The sequence below is a fragment of the Sorex fumeus genome, unplaced genomic scaffold (assembly GCF_029834395.1).
Source record: "Sorex fumeus unplaced genomic scaffold, SorFum_2.1 ptg000018l, whole genome shotgun sequence".
NCBI lineage: Eukaryota > Metazoa > Chordata > Mammalia > Eulipotyphla > Soricidae > Sorex > Sorex fumeus.
In genome coordinates, this window is record NW_026606075.1 from 35,375,693 (window position 1) to 35,390,665 (window position 14,973).

The 14,973-nt window shown below is 36.1% G+C and overlaps 1 protein-coding gene and 1 pseudogene across 2 annotated transcripts in view; one reads left to right on the plus strand and one right to left on the minus strand.

Annotated features, from left to right (window-relative positions):
• The window catches only part of RNF180 (ring finger protein 180), a 447,820-nt gene that overhangs the window by 269,976 nt on the left and 162,871 nt on the right, over positions 1-14,973 (minus strand). The window contains exon 7 of one of the 2 annotated variants that reach the window (XR_008792202.1): positions 10,901-11,407. Coding sequence is in view for 1 of the 2 variants with exons in the window: in XM_056112671.1 (XP_055968646.1) it covers positions 11,208-11,407 (200 nt within the window). In the remaining variant the exon portion in view is untranslated. Of the gene's footprint in view, positions 1-10,353; positions 11,408-14,973 lie in introns of those variants that run through there. The other variant, XM_056112671.1, reaches the window with a different exon arrangement.
• LOC130021845 (39S ribosomal protein L42, mitochondrial-like) lies at positions 9,150-9,484 on the plus strand (annotated as a pseudogene).

The following is a 14,973-nucleotide window of genomic DNA, read 5'->3' on the forward strand; positions in this document are numbered from 1 at the left end:
TAACTTCTGATTCTTTTAAAAATGCTTTCCTCTGTAGTTGTGCCCTTTGTACTTAATGGTCATCTTCCTCATCTTTCAGTAAAAAGTATCAGGAGTAATTCTTGATTTATTTCTCTCATACCTACAAACCAGTCTGACAGCACATTTGTATTGACTGTGCCTTCCAAAAGTTTCCAGAACCTGCCTGCTGTTTGTCACTTCCACTCACTGACCATGCTCCAAGCACCTTTATCTGTTCTCTGCATCATTACAATACCACCGTTTTGGGGGTGGGGGAAGGTGGGAGAGCACACCACGTATTACTGGGATTTACTTTCTATTGGTGACTGAACTTGGGGCTCCTGCTTTCAAGTAGGTTCTGTAGCTTTTGAGCTATTTCCTCAGGTCTAATAATACCTTTTTTTTTTGAGTGTCAGAAGTTTTATTGGAAAGAGATATTATTTGTTATATTAAAATTGTCTCAAAATATAAAGTGAGAGATATTAAAGAAAATCCTAGTTTTTAAAAATTTGAATTCTGTATCTCAGATCTAGCACAATGATCAAATATTCTAAGTTAATCATTAGACCACTTTTTCATATCTTCATATTTAAGTGTGAATAAATTCAGTTTTAAGAGCTATATTAGCTTGCTAAGTTTATATAAAGTACTAAAAGCTTCATGATATAATATCAGAAATGGGTTGTACCACAGTTTGGGAGGCTGTAAATCAAATATTGATGCTGACAGATGATGTTGACAGAATTAATTCTTTCTGAGGGCTGTAAAAAGGTCTTGGTTCTACATTTTGCTTTTAGGCTTATTCATAGCCCTCTTCTTCTTGAGTCTTTATTTAGTCATCCCTTTTAGTATATTTTCATTATAATATCTCCCTTTTAAGGAACCGAGTCATATACAAATAGCTTCACATTCCAAGATATGGAGCATTCAAATTTCAACATACAAATTTGAAGACACAGTTTAATCCACAAACATGTTAAAAATTTCTGCCTCCTCAACATTTGAGTTATAATTTCATTGTGATTTTTCTTATTTGCTTTATTTCCTTATACTTGTTTCAATTTAAGAGAAATCTGTGCCTTTTTATTTTTTAAATTTTTTAATTTTTTTTATTAGTGAAACACCATTAGGTACAGTTATAGACTAAAAAAATTTATTGAATCATCGTGAGAACAATTACAAAGCGTTCAGGTTTAAGTCTCGGTCATACAATGATCAAACACCCATCCCTTCACCAGTGCATATTTTCCACCACCAAAAGCCCCAATATACCCCCCATGCCACCCCTCCCCATGCCTGTGAGGCAGATGGTTTCCACTTAACTTTCACTCAACTTTGATTACATTTATTATTTCAATAAAAGATGCACCATTATAATTTGAAATTTCCCAACAATCAAACCTGGATAGCACAGTGGGTAGGGCGTTTGCCTTCCATGCGGTCAACCCGGGTTTGATTCCCAGCATTTCATATGGTTCCCCGAGCACCAGCAGTTGTAATTCCTGTGTGCATGAGCCAGGAGTAACCCCTATGCATTGTCGGGTGTGACCCAAAAAGAAAAAAAAATCACTTAAAAAGTGACTGACTGTACCTTATGGTGTCTCACTAATTAAAAAAAAAAGTGAGAGTTAAATAAAAAAAAGGGACTGAAGAGGCATCATGAAATAATTTGTTTTCTATGGCTGGTTATGAAAACCATATGATGTCACGCGGTCGCTACCAAGGCCGCTGTCAGATTTTGGATTTCTGATATTTTACTAATTAAGTCTGGAGGGATTTCTGCCAAAAGCCGAATAGTTCTGAGATTGGTTTGTGTGCCTCTGGGTCCATGGCTGTGCTGGAGAGTCACTTGTGGGGGGGCGACTCGTGATCTCGGCAGGGCAAGGAGGACATGCTGGTTCCGCCTGGCTGTCCAATAAGCTCTGAGGCAGTGGCCACCATGCCGCTGCTGAGGAGGGGGGAATGGCAGAAGAGACAAGACATCCATTCCCTCCCGGGGGGCACGGTGCCATAGCTTAATGCATACTCCATTCACATTTCTGCCAGACGCTGGGTTCTGAATTAGGTCCCTGTGCCTCTGGAGTCATGATTTGAAAGAAACAGTCCCAGTTCTATCCATGGCACCATTCATGCCCTCAAGAATCACTGAATACAGTCACAGAGGTCTCTGAGCACTGCCAGTTATGACTCTAGACTGATCCTGAGCACTGCTGGGGTTTCCAAGGTAATTCCTGGCACCTGAGCAGCATTCAGGAAATATGATTCATGTTGAATACTTATCTCTCCCTGGTCTCTTATCTGCTAAATGAATTCCACAGGGTGGAACTGCCTTAAATATGACCCTAGTATTAATGAATGGTTTTATGTTTGGATTAACTTGGTGTCAGAAACATTAAAATCTTAATAACAATTTTCTTGATCTGGAAGATATAGGAGGCTCCTAAAATCTATAACATTTCTCATATGACTTTGAAAAGTTAATTATCACTGAAATATGTACTATTTTGATATCACTTTAGTACTTTGATATCGAGAGGTAAAAGTTTTTAATAAGTAATTTGATTTTGAGCTGGAGGTAAAAAAATTAACCAAGAGAAACAAACTTTGCAAAAAGGAGAAATGATGGTGGTAGATAGTCTTTCTTTTAGAATGTGTTAGAAATTCTCTGTCCAATTGATATGGAATTAGATAGCCATAAAATTATGTAATAAAATATGAGAAATTTGGAAATTTGATAATGGATGCAATGTTGGAAACTATTTGTGCCAATTCAGCACTACTTAATATAATTACTTTAATGTCATTATTACTTTAGACAGTGAACAATTATGGGTTGGGCATATGGCTTAAGTGGTAAAAATCTATGTTTGGCACGTGCTTAAACCTGTGTTTGACTCCTGGCACTACATGTCTTTCTAACAGAGTACTGCTGGCTGAGGTTCTTCTAGGGGTGGCCCCTATTTAAAGAAAAAAAAGAAAAGCAATCATCCTTTTTTATTAATTTTATTTTTTAATGAACAACCATACTTTTAAAATGACTTTAAGTTTTTTCAAATTTTATAGTAGTAGACTTTTATTTTACATGCAAAGCCAAACTGGTGTTGGAAATCCAGTTCCTTTAATACCAGGGGATCAGACCTGTATTTTCTTTTCTACTTTGATACAACACTCAGAATTGGGTAGTTGATTTTATTAGGAAAGAAAAACCTGCATGCTTAGAAAAAACTGACTTTGTTTTAGGATGATATTCTGAATAAAGATGTGGCCTGGTCGTTTACCTATTTTAAACTTGATGTGCATTAATTTAAACCTTGATTCTGTGAGAAGCAATGAATGAAAATATTTTAAAGATTTTGTTTTTATCAATTTTCTATTCTTATTTGTGCAGTAAGAGGAAGTGGTAAAAGAAATCTTGTAGTGTATATGAGAAATCTGCTTCTAGCCTATTTTCAGTTACAGGTTAGAAGACACAAAGAATCTACAGAAAATGCAAGATAATTTCATTTTTGGACCTCATATTGTTACATAAGACATTGTAAGTGCCTATTAAAGTAACTAGATGTCTGTTTATCATTTCATAAAGTTAAAATATGGGGTCAAAGAGATAGTACAGACAGTAAGATCCATGCCTTACATGTGTCTGACTTGGGTTTGTTTCTCAGCAACACATACAATCTTCCAGCAGCACCAGGAGTAACTCCAAGTACAAAGCCAGAGCATAGCCAGGTGTGGCCCCACAATAAAATAAAACAATAAAAATCAAAAAGCTATAATGTGACATCATTTTATATCCTACGAACACACCCATCTGAATTATATTTTCACTGAAAATACAAACGATCTTAATCTTCCACATGAATAATTTAGGCTCTTCTGTGGAAACATTCCCTAAAGTGAAATCTGTTAAATCTTAGAACCATTTCCGTAGGAAATCTTTGGAGCTTCTCCCTGTGGAAATCTTTAAAAAAATAAATGATTTTTGCTTCTCGCTGCCTTAGGCATGATCCTGTCAGAAAGCCGGGAAAGAGCTAGTTGACATTTCAGCTCTAATATTCTGTAATTAAAGAGAAAATGATGGTTAGCATGAAAGTAACATCTTTTTTTAAAAAAAGAATGTGCTAGATATAATTACATAATTAAGATGGAAGTAAACTTAGACAAGGGACTAGAATTATGGGCTAGAGAATGGGAAAAAATGACATTTCAATCAGAACACTGAGTCATAAAGGAGTAGGGAAGGATACGTTATAGAAGAAATCAAGTGAATTTGTACATAATAAATGACTGTAGGCTCTCTCTGATTTAGTTGAATATGCCCAGAGGGGAATTTCACTTTGTATGATCTCTTGTTTGTCCTTCTCAAAGCAGACTGGTTTGAGTTGAACAAGAACTGCTTGAAACACTTGAAAATGAAGTTTACAAATTCTCAGCTCTAGATGGGAGATTTTGTATAAGTTTGTATGAACATATGTGTGTGTGTATATATATCTATATATCTATATCTATATCTATATTGCCTTGCCTGCAGCCAACATGGCTAATCCGAGTTCCATTTCTGTACCCCTCTCGGAGAGTCCGGCAAGCTACCGAGAGTATCTCGCCTGCACGGCAAAGCCTGGCAAGCTCCCTGTGACGTATTTGGTATGCCAAACACAGTAACAACAAAGTCTCACAATGGAGACGTAACTGGGCCCGCTCGAGAAAATCGATGAACAATGGGAGGACAGTGACAGTGACAGGACATATATGTTCATTTCTTCTTTTTTTTGTATAATGGAACTGAAAATAGTTTAAATATGAGTGGTCACAAGGTCAACCTAAAGTCAACCAGCACTTTAAATCTTAAATAGAGCATATTTAAACTGTATATCTCATGGTGATTCAATTAAAAAAATTAAAAATGCTAAGATTTTTAAATTGAAATATTTCAAATGTTAACATTTATACCTACGGTATTATTCTGAAATATCTCCAGTTAATTATTACTAAGCTGAGATTGGCAAAATATTAGTCTATAAAAATTACACTGTATAGTTTCAGGAATAAATCTGTGAGATTCACCATCAAGAAAGCTTAAAAAATATTTTGCTTTTATAAAATGTTGAACAAGCTAAGTTTTTTTGGAAAAAGGATCATTCACATACCACATAATCCATCCATCCAGTATTTTCCTGGTGTTTATAGAACTGTGCAACTAGAACCAAAAATAAAAATAAAAAGCATAATGTATTGCTTTGCCTGTTCTGTAATACTATAAAATCATGGGTGTACTTCTTCACACCTCTGCATGTGTATATATCTTGCTACAACCATCAGCCAAGCTCCATCACACCATCAAAATGCCTTCCTCTACTCACCCATCCCATTCCACTTCCACTTTCTCTTTGGTAAACCACAAGAGTTTTCAGTGCCAAAGAGTTATTTTTGTTGTGTTCTTCCAGTTTTTTTTTTTTTTGGCTTTAAGCCACAATTTAAAAACATTGTCATTACCTGAAAAAGAAATCCAGCAACCACTAGCAGTTGGTCTCTATTTCCTCTCTTTTGCCCCCAGTATCCCAACCTCACCATCAGACTCAAAGAAACCAAAAATTTATTTTCTCTCTCACTAGATTGTTTTTTTCTGTGTATTTTGTATAAATTGAATCGTGTAATATGTGACCTTTAAATCATATTTGTTCATTTAGCTTATTTCAAGTTTCATCTACTTTGTAAAATATATCAAGACTTTTTTTTGTTTTTATTGCTAATATTCCCTTCTGTGGATAAGGACACATTTATTCATTCATCAGTTAACAGATATGTCAGTTTTTCTAGTTTTTCTTATGAACAATGTTTTCTTATAAAAATTCACACACAAGTGCTTGAATGTACGTGTTCATTTTTCTTAGAAATGTCCTTAGGAATTAAATCACTACATCACATAGTTAATCCACATACACCTATAGTGAAACTGCCTCAAAGCTTTTCATAGTGACTAAACTGCTCTACTTTCCTACCTACAGTTGTTCATGAGGAATTAATTTCTCCACTTCTTGCAATAAGTGCTATCTCCACTTCCCCCACCTCCCTTTGCTGTTGGCAATGACTGTGGGCCACAAATACACAATTGGCTCTGCTGCTTGCGTTCAGTTGTGGTACTTGCTGGGTGTTGCTAATCAAGTTGCACTGCTTGAATTGTAGGCCTTGGGGCTCACTGGGGGTGGGGGGGTCAGAGTGCTCTACTTGGGGTGTGATCAGGGGTTATGACTGGCTCTGCATTCAGAAATTACTTCTGGAGGAGTTCAGGGGACTACATGTGATGCCAAAGATTGAACCCCGGTTGGCTGCATGCAAGGTAAATGCCCTATCTGCTGTACTATTGCTCCAGCCCAGATAACTGTATAACTTTTAATTTCTCTGATCAAGCTACTTCTTCCTAGTTCAGTCTTGGAAGGAAGTATCCATTTCTCTATGTTGTCCAGTTGCATCTAGATGTTCATAATAATCACTTATGATCCTTTGTATTTTTTTGTAATACCAGTTGCAACTGTCATTTTCCTTTATTTTTATCACTTGATCACTTGATATCCTGTTATTCATCGATTTGCTCGAGCGGGTACCAGTAACGTCTCCATTCATCCCTGTTGCGTGCTAGTGCAGCCCAATGGCATCTGCTCATTCTAGGAACACAAGGAGCCTCAAACTGATCTTTCAGGGTCTTGACGAAGAAGTCTGACCATCTTGTAGGTGGGCGGCCACTTGATCTTTTGACATCCCATAGAATCCAGTCAGTAATGGCTCTAGTCCAGCGGTCATCTCTAAATCTTGTTATGTGTCCAGCCCATCTGATTTTTGATACCTTGGCAAACGAGACAGCATCCCTGATTCTTGAGCGTTGATGGAGGTCGGAACTCCGGATTCTTTCTCTCATTTGAGTGAAGTGTGATATTCCAAGCATAGCTCTTTCGATTCCTCTTTGAGAGACCCAAATAAGCGTTCTCATCTTGTTTTCGTAGGGCCCAGGTCTCTGAGGCGTATGTTAATACAGGAAGAAAAGTAGAATTATTTTTATAGAGTTCTTTTATTATTATTATTATTATTATTATTATTATTATTATTTTAAATCTCACTGAGCTTATCGGGGACCGGTAAAGCAGAAGAAAACAGAGAAATGGAAAACAGTTCCTTCTGAACTGGAGGAATAAACTTTATTAAAATCCTATGTTACTTAAAGCAATTTTGGGATTTGCTATAATTTGTATTACTATACTAATGGCATTTTTCTTACTGTTTTCTCCCCTTGGCTTTATTTTGCCACATCGAATAGTGTTCACAACTTAACTCTTGGCTCTGTGCTCTCTGGTATCACTCCTAGAGGGGTCAGGGAACAAACCAGAGATCGAACCTGAGTTGGCCACCTGCAACACAAGTGCTCTACCAGCCACACTATCGCTCAGTTCTCATCAATGGCATTTACCTCCAAAGAAATGGAAAAAACGATTATAAAAGTTGTATGGAATAACTAACTACCTCAAACACCCAAAAATTATCAAAGAAATAAATGGAGGCATTATGCTCCCTTATTTTAAGGTATATTACATAGAAATCAATGGTCACGGTCACGGTCCTCCCGTTGTTCATTGATTTGCTGAAGCGGGCCCAGTAACGTCTCCATTGTGAGATTTGTTACTGTGTTTGGCATATGGAATACGTCACGGGGAGCTTGCCAGGCTCTGCCATGCGGGCGAGATACTCTCGGTAGCTTGCCGGGCTCTCCGAGGGGGGCGGAGGAATCGAACTCGGGTCGGCCATGTTGGCTGCACGCAAGGCAAACTCCCTATTGCTATGCTATCACTCTAGCTCATAGAAATCAACAATAATTAAAAATGTACTATACTGGAACAAAAGCAGGCATACAAACCAATGGAACAGAGAGTCCAGGAATAACACACAAATATATGAAGATTTAATCTATAATAAAGGAACCAAAATGATATACTGAAGAAAAATCTCTTCAACAAGTAATGTTAGAAAAATTGTACAGCCAGACTGAAGAGAGAGCGAGAGAGTGAGAGAGAAATTATGTATATTACACTTGAAAAAAATTACTAAATTTTACTTAAAATGGATTAAAGCTTTGGCAATCAGAGGATGTGTAGTACTATGGGAAAAGACTGGTTTACATACAAGGTTTACATACTAACAAATGTATTTGGATACAACTTCATTGGCAAGGGAAACTAAAGCAAGAACAAACATACAAAAAAGCTTCTACTTTTTATAGTGAAGGTTAAAGAAATGACACATAAGACACAATAAGAAAAAGGCAATCTAGGGGGCTGGAGCAATAGCACAGCAGGTAGGGCGTTTGCCTTGCACGCGGCCGACCGGGGTTCTATTCCCAGCATCCCATATGGTCCCCCGGGCACTGCCAGGAGTGATTCCTGAGTGCAAAGCCAGGAGTAACCCCTGAGCACCGCCAGGTGTGACCCAAAAAACAACAACAAAAAAAGGCAATCTAGCAATTGTCAAAAAATATTTGTACATCATTTATACAAGTGGTTGATATTCGTGATACACATACGCACACACATACACTCCCCGCCCCCCGAAGTAAAACAATCAAAAAGTGGTTTAAAGACACGAATGGGCACTTCTTCAAAGAGAACATACAGATGGCCTATAGATAAAACATCATTATTAGGGATATGCAAATCAAAATGACAGTGAGATATCACCCAATAATGATAAGAAAGCCATGTATCAGAGACCTAAAATGTATCAAAGAGAGAAGAAATTCTGGTTTTGGATTTGGAGAAAAACAAACTATACTGTTGGTAAAAATGTAAATTGATGTAGTCTCTATAAAAAAGTAAAAAAATTCTTTAAAAATTAAAAAATGGGGGGCTGGAGCGACAGCACAGTGGATAGGGCGTTTGCCTTGCATGTGACCAACCTGGGTTCGATTCCCAGCATCCCATATGGTCCCCCGAGCACCACCAGGAGTAATTTCTGAGTGAAGAGCCAGGAGTAACCCCTGTGCTTCACTGGGTGTAACCCAAAAAGCAAAGCAATAAATAAATAAATAAATAAATAAAAAACGTAGGAGGCATTATGGCAAGTTTGTAGTGAGCAGCTGTCAAGGGATGAAAATAGTTTCTGAATTCACCATGGCACTAGCAGAAGTAAAATGGGTGACATCAAGCAAAACTTTCTTGAAATATTTATTTCTGATCTAAACAAAGTCAACCTTGCTTTGACATCTGACGCTACCAGCCTTCTGTGGACATTCTGTATGAAAACACAAAATCTATCTCTTAACAGATCGTGTGCATAATAATGAAGAAATATGATTAAGTGCTCAAAACCAGATAACAAGAAAGAAGTAAATACTTTGAGCAAGGACTCATGATAGAACAACTTAGCAAAATATCCTTTATGTTGGTATCCTCATGGAGCGCATCATAGACATGGCACGGCACCAGATCCTCCAAAAGACAGATGATACTGAGGTTCTCAGGAGTCAAAGATAAATGTTAATCTTTTTTATACTTGAGAAAATGTAGCTGGTATATTCTCAAATATACTTTACAGTAAAAGTATAATAAAATGTCTTAAAAATTAAAATATAAATACCATATGGTACAGTAATACCATTCCTAGGCATTATTTGAGGAATATGAAAACATTAATTAAAAAGATATTTGCAGTTTATATTCACAGCAGTACTATTCATTACAGTCAAAATGCAGAATTGACTTAAATGCCCATCAACATTTGACTGGTGCTACCTACAAATATTTCTTTTGTTAAAAAATAAAAATATAACATTTGGAACAAGTGGATAGAACTTGAGGAGTGCTAAGTGAAATAGATAAGGAAGTAAAATACAATTGTCAGGTATTTTTACTCAAAAGTGGAATATAAATAATTAAAGAAAAGGTGCTGGTAAGAAAACAACTAAACTTAATCCTAAACTTGGTGAAAAATTAAGGTCATTAGTAAAGGGACGGGCTGGGTGAAGAGAAGGAATCGGTAAAGGGGTCTTTTTGGTGATGTGATAGCACTGAAACTTCAGTGGTGGATCTGGATGAGAGAAAGACATGTAGAGGTGCATTACGTTATGCCCTGGAATTCTATAATATTGTAAGGGAATGACACAGGAATAAAAAATAAAATTAAAATGTTTTAAAATTGGGATACTGCTACAATTCCTTGCTCTCACGGGGATAATTCAGATATCCCTTTTTTTCCCCCAAAAGGGAAAAACTATTTTAAGGATTACTATAATAATAATGACTTTTGTATTTTCTATTAATAATAAATTTATTTTAATAAGTTTTATTCCAGACATTAAATAAATTAATAACAATAAAAAATTTAAAAGTCACTCTTTATTGCACATTTACAATATATTTGACAGTCTCCTAGTTTAATGAACCACTAAGTACATTTTGGTGATTTTGCATGCATTGATCCTTTAGACTACTGAAAATCAGTAAATTTACTTCTTCAGGTGAGTTATCCTGCAATTCAAAAAGTATTAGTATATGTCCCTAAGTGTCTAATGGTGATGCTTACTGTTATTTTTGTAAATACTGTTCTGTTTTTGTAGTAATGAAAAATGTATTACTAAAGCTATTATTAGACTGTAAGAAAAGGATAGTAAGTTTTCTTGGAAACAGAATGGGACATAAGTAGAGATAATTGGAAATTAAAACTGAATATACCCTGCTAGATTAGTTCCCAGAGAATATGGTTTATCTTTAATGCACTAATAAGAATCTGCAATTAATGCATTGCCTGAGAATAGTGGTGATTGACTAAATATTTTGTCAATAAAGGTACTATGTACCAAGTGTATCATTTCACTTTATACCTTAACTATTTTTAAGTGGAGGAAAAACACCTCAGTTTCTACAATCAAGGAAGTATAAAAATGACATTGTAAAATGACACTGTAAAATTAGAGCCCACAAGTCCTAAACCAGTAACTATGAAGTTAATAGTGCACTTTTGCTAAGTGCTCTAAATAGATTAGCTCTTGAATAAAGTTTAGTTTGTTACAAGGAAACATTAATAAATAAGTCCATTATTCTTAGATTATAGACACCAACAATTTATATAATGCAACATTATAAAAACTTCAAAGCACATTTTATAAATGTTTAGGCAACTGCCAACTATATTATTTATGATTGTTCAACTGTAGTAAGGTATGAAAATTCCTAAAACGGAAAGAAAAAATAGCAAAGAAAGCAGAAAACAATAAATCCAATGACCCAGTTCACTGAGTAAATATAGATGATCACCATATCCATGTCAAACCACCATCCACGGCTATCATCCTCAAAGTGCAGGTAATCCATCCTATGTGCACCATGTGGGAACTGCCTTCTTGTAACTGGAGCTGCACGTCTGTGGAAACCTAGAAGATGTATCAACATATATTTTAAAGTTCGTTAGAATAAGAAAAGTACTGCATTTTGAACATAGTTACTATAAAAAAAGAGTACCTGACTTTACTAAGCAGTATGTTTTATTCTTGGTATGGTTTTCTTCATGGCCAACATGGCCGACCCGAGTTCGATTCCTCCGCCCCTCTCGGAGAGCCCGGCCAGCTACCGAGAGGATCTCGCCCGCACGGCAGAGCCTGGCAAGCTCCCCGTGACGTATTCGATATGCCAGACACAGTAACAACAAAGTCTCCAATGGAGATGTTACTGGGCCCGCTCGAGCAAATCGACGATCAACGGGAGGGCCTTTACCTTTACCTTATGGTTTTCTTCATTGTTAAGAAACTACTAAAGTCTTGTTCAGTGAGGGATTTCAAGGGCTGAGACAGCAAAACCAGCAAATAGCATGAGGTATGAAATCATAAGGTTATCCATGTTCTGTGACTTACTTAAAGTGAAAGTTATTTGATATTTTTGTGCCCAAGGTTTATCATTTATAATCTAATCACATGATTTATAAACCTGCATCAAATATAATTATTTTCATATCAGAATGCTTTCAAATTTAAATTTCATTGTTTTATTTTGACAACTGTGGTAAAAACTCTTTGTTAAAACTTCTGATTATCAAAACTTTATCTTACAAATTTTGTTCATACAGTTTAGCAAAATTCCATGTGAAGCTATTCTGAGGATTTCTTAAGCAGTGCTCAGGGGGCACTCCCTATGATCCTAAGCCAACTAGGTTGTAATGTTCAATGCTAGGGTTCAAAAATAAGATGCAGGTTGGGACCTACAGTGGTAGAATTCCTGGAAAATCTCTCTTAAGATTGTGTTCACTGGGGGCTGGAAAGATAATATAGTTGGTAAGGTGCTCGCCTTGCATGCATGTATGTGGCTGTTGAGTTCAATCCCCAACACTTTATACGATCTCCTGATCCCTGCCAGGAGTGATCACTGAGTCAGGAGTAAGCTCTGAGCACTGCAGGGTGTGGCCCCAAAACAAAAATAAATAAAAGAATGCTTTGGCTATTGGGGATCTTTCATGTATAACCGAAACCCAAGCACAAAAATTTGTAAATCTACAACTGTACCTCATGGTGTTTCACTAATAAAAATTAAAAAAAAAGAAAGAAAAAAAAGTTTTCGGATTGTTTTTTCTATGTATGATTACACTGGCATTTTTTAAAAAAGTTCATTACTGAATCACCGTGAGCTAGATCTTTACAAAGCTGTTCTTAATTTGGTTTCAGTCATACAGTGTTCCAACAACCATCCCTCCACCAGTGTACATTTCCCAGCACTATTATCCAGTTTCCCTCTGATTACCTCCCCCGCCTGCTTTTATGGCTCTCTGTCTGTCTGTCTGTCTGTCTGTCCTTTTGAGCACTGTGGTTTACATTCACTGGCGTTCTGTTATTAATTGCATCAAATCCTTATATTGCTTTGTGTAGTATGGACATCTAATATTATCTCTTCTAATCAATAAACTTGAAATTTTTCATTACTAGTGTCTTCAACATTTTTATTAAAATTTTATAGCAGCATTTATTTGTAAGATATATTTACTTTATAGATTCATGATGGGCTGGAGTGATAGCACAGTGGGTAAGGAATTTGCCTTACATGCGGCTGACCCGGGTTCAATTCCTCTGCCCCTCGTGGACAGCCTGGCAAGCTACCGAGAGTATCCCGCCTTCATGGCAAAGCCTGGCAAGCTACCTGTGACGAATTCGATATGCCAAAAATAGTAACAAATCTCACAATTTGTTTTGAGACGTTACTGGTGCCCGCTCAAGCAAATCAATGAACAACAGGAGGACAGTGCTAGCATACAGTGCTAGATTCATGATATAAAATTTAAAAAGATGAGCTGAAATATTTTAGAAAAAATTTTAGAGTCTTATTTCAGATGTTTTAGTAAATGAAAACCCTGGAATTCTATCATATTATAATTTATATTTGTAATTTATAAAATGTTTGTATTAGAATGCTATGTTAACTCTTTTTTTGTTTGACTTACATTTTTGCACTGTCACGTTAGCTAAAACTAGTTAATTAAAAAAATCCATGTAAGTTAGCATATGTAAACTTCAATATATTGTATCACATGAAAAACAAATTAATGAAGTCAATCTTTCTGTGCTGTCAAGACTTTATCTTCAGCTAATATTACACAACATCATAATTTCTAAGAATCCAGTGCCAGTCCTAATACTAGTAAAGCTTAAATTTTCCTCTGTTTAGATAAACATAATATACAAAATGTTATCTCTCCACATTCTAATGTAGATCCACCTTGCATATAACTCTTGGGCTTTATACTTAGGAGAGCATAATTACGGAATTCTAATACCAACAGGTTTTTAATACTATCAATTCACTGTTTTCTAAACAATATTTTTAAGGCCTTTCTGTATGTATATGAGAAAAAGAGGAAGAATTTCTCACATTCAAAAGTTATTCCAACAAACACAAGTATTCCCAAAGTAGTTCATATACCTTTTCAGAAACCTTTTCAGAAATGTAGGCTAGAGAATGGGTCAGATTGTTTTTGGAAATTTACTAATAAATGTGATCATATACCTTTTCAAAAAACTTTTCACAAATGTAGGCTAGAGAATGGGTAACACTGTTTTTAGAAATTTTCTAATGAAAGTGATTTTTAAAAATGTGACTTCTTTGCTCAAAATAATTACGTACAGGTCTTAAATTCTTCAGATTCAAAGGTTTCAGTCGTTTGATTCTAAGAAATAATGATAAAGACACTATTCTACAAGCATAACTGCAGAAAACAAAAGAGCCTAGACAGGGCAAAACGTGAAGTGTTAAGAGTCGGGAGATTGTGATACATGCAGGTTTCTTCAGGGCTACCCCAGTTTATTGGTTGTTCAGGTAAAATCAATGACAATACCCCCTTCACTCTAAAATTGACTTCAGTAAGTCAGGTCAGAGTGATAGATAGCACAGTGGGTAGAGCATCTGCCTTGCACAGAGTTCTATCCTTGGCATCCTATACAGTCCCCTGAGCCTGCTAGGAGTAATCAATCCCTAGTGCAGAGCCAGGATTAAACCCTGAGCACTGCAGGGTGTGGCCTCAAACCTTCATCCTTTATGAAAACAATACTAGTTTCCTTTACTGGTAGAACGAAAAAAAGGCAGAAAAAAAATATATTCTAGACTACAAAATTTCCAACTCTGAACACTACAAGATGACCCCATTCTAGGACAGCGAGCTCAGCAATAAGTTTTTATAGTAAGATGGATAATAATCATCAGTACTTAATATTAGCTTTTGTAAAAATGAGTTTTTAAAGAGTAGGAGACTTCAGAAGAGAGAAGAAACCACATAGCTATAAAGCAGTGAAATTTAGCTAGATAAAGTGCAAGCCATTTTACAGCAGACATAACATGGCACGGAACATCTCCTACCCATTAATCCATCAGTAATAAGCATCTGAAATCATCAGGGTCTTATGCTACAAAAACTCATCCTCTCATTCTGCTTCTGAAGAGGGTTATAAAGCAAATGTAGAAA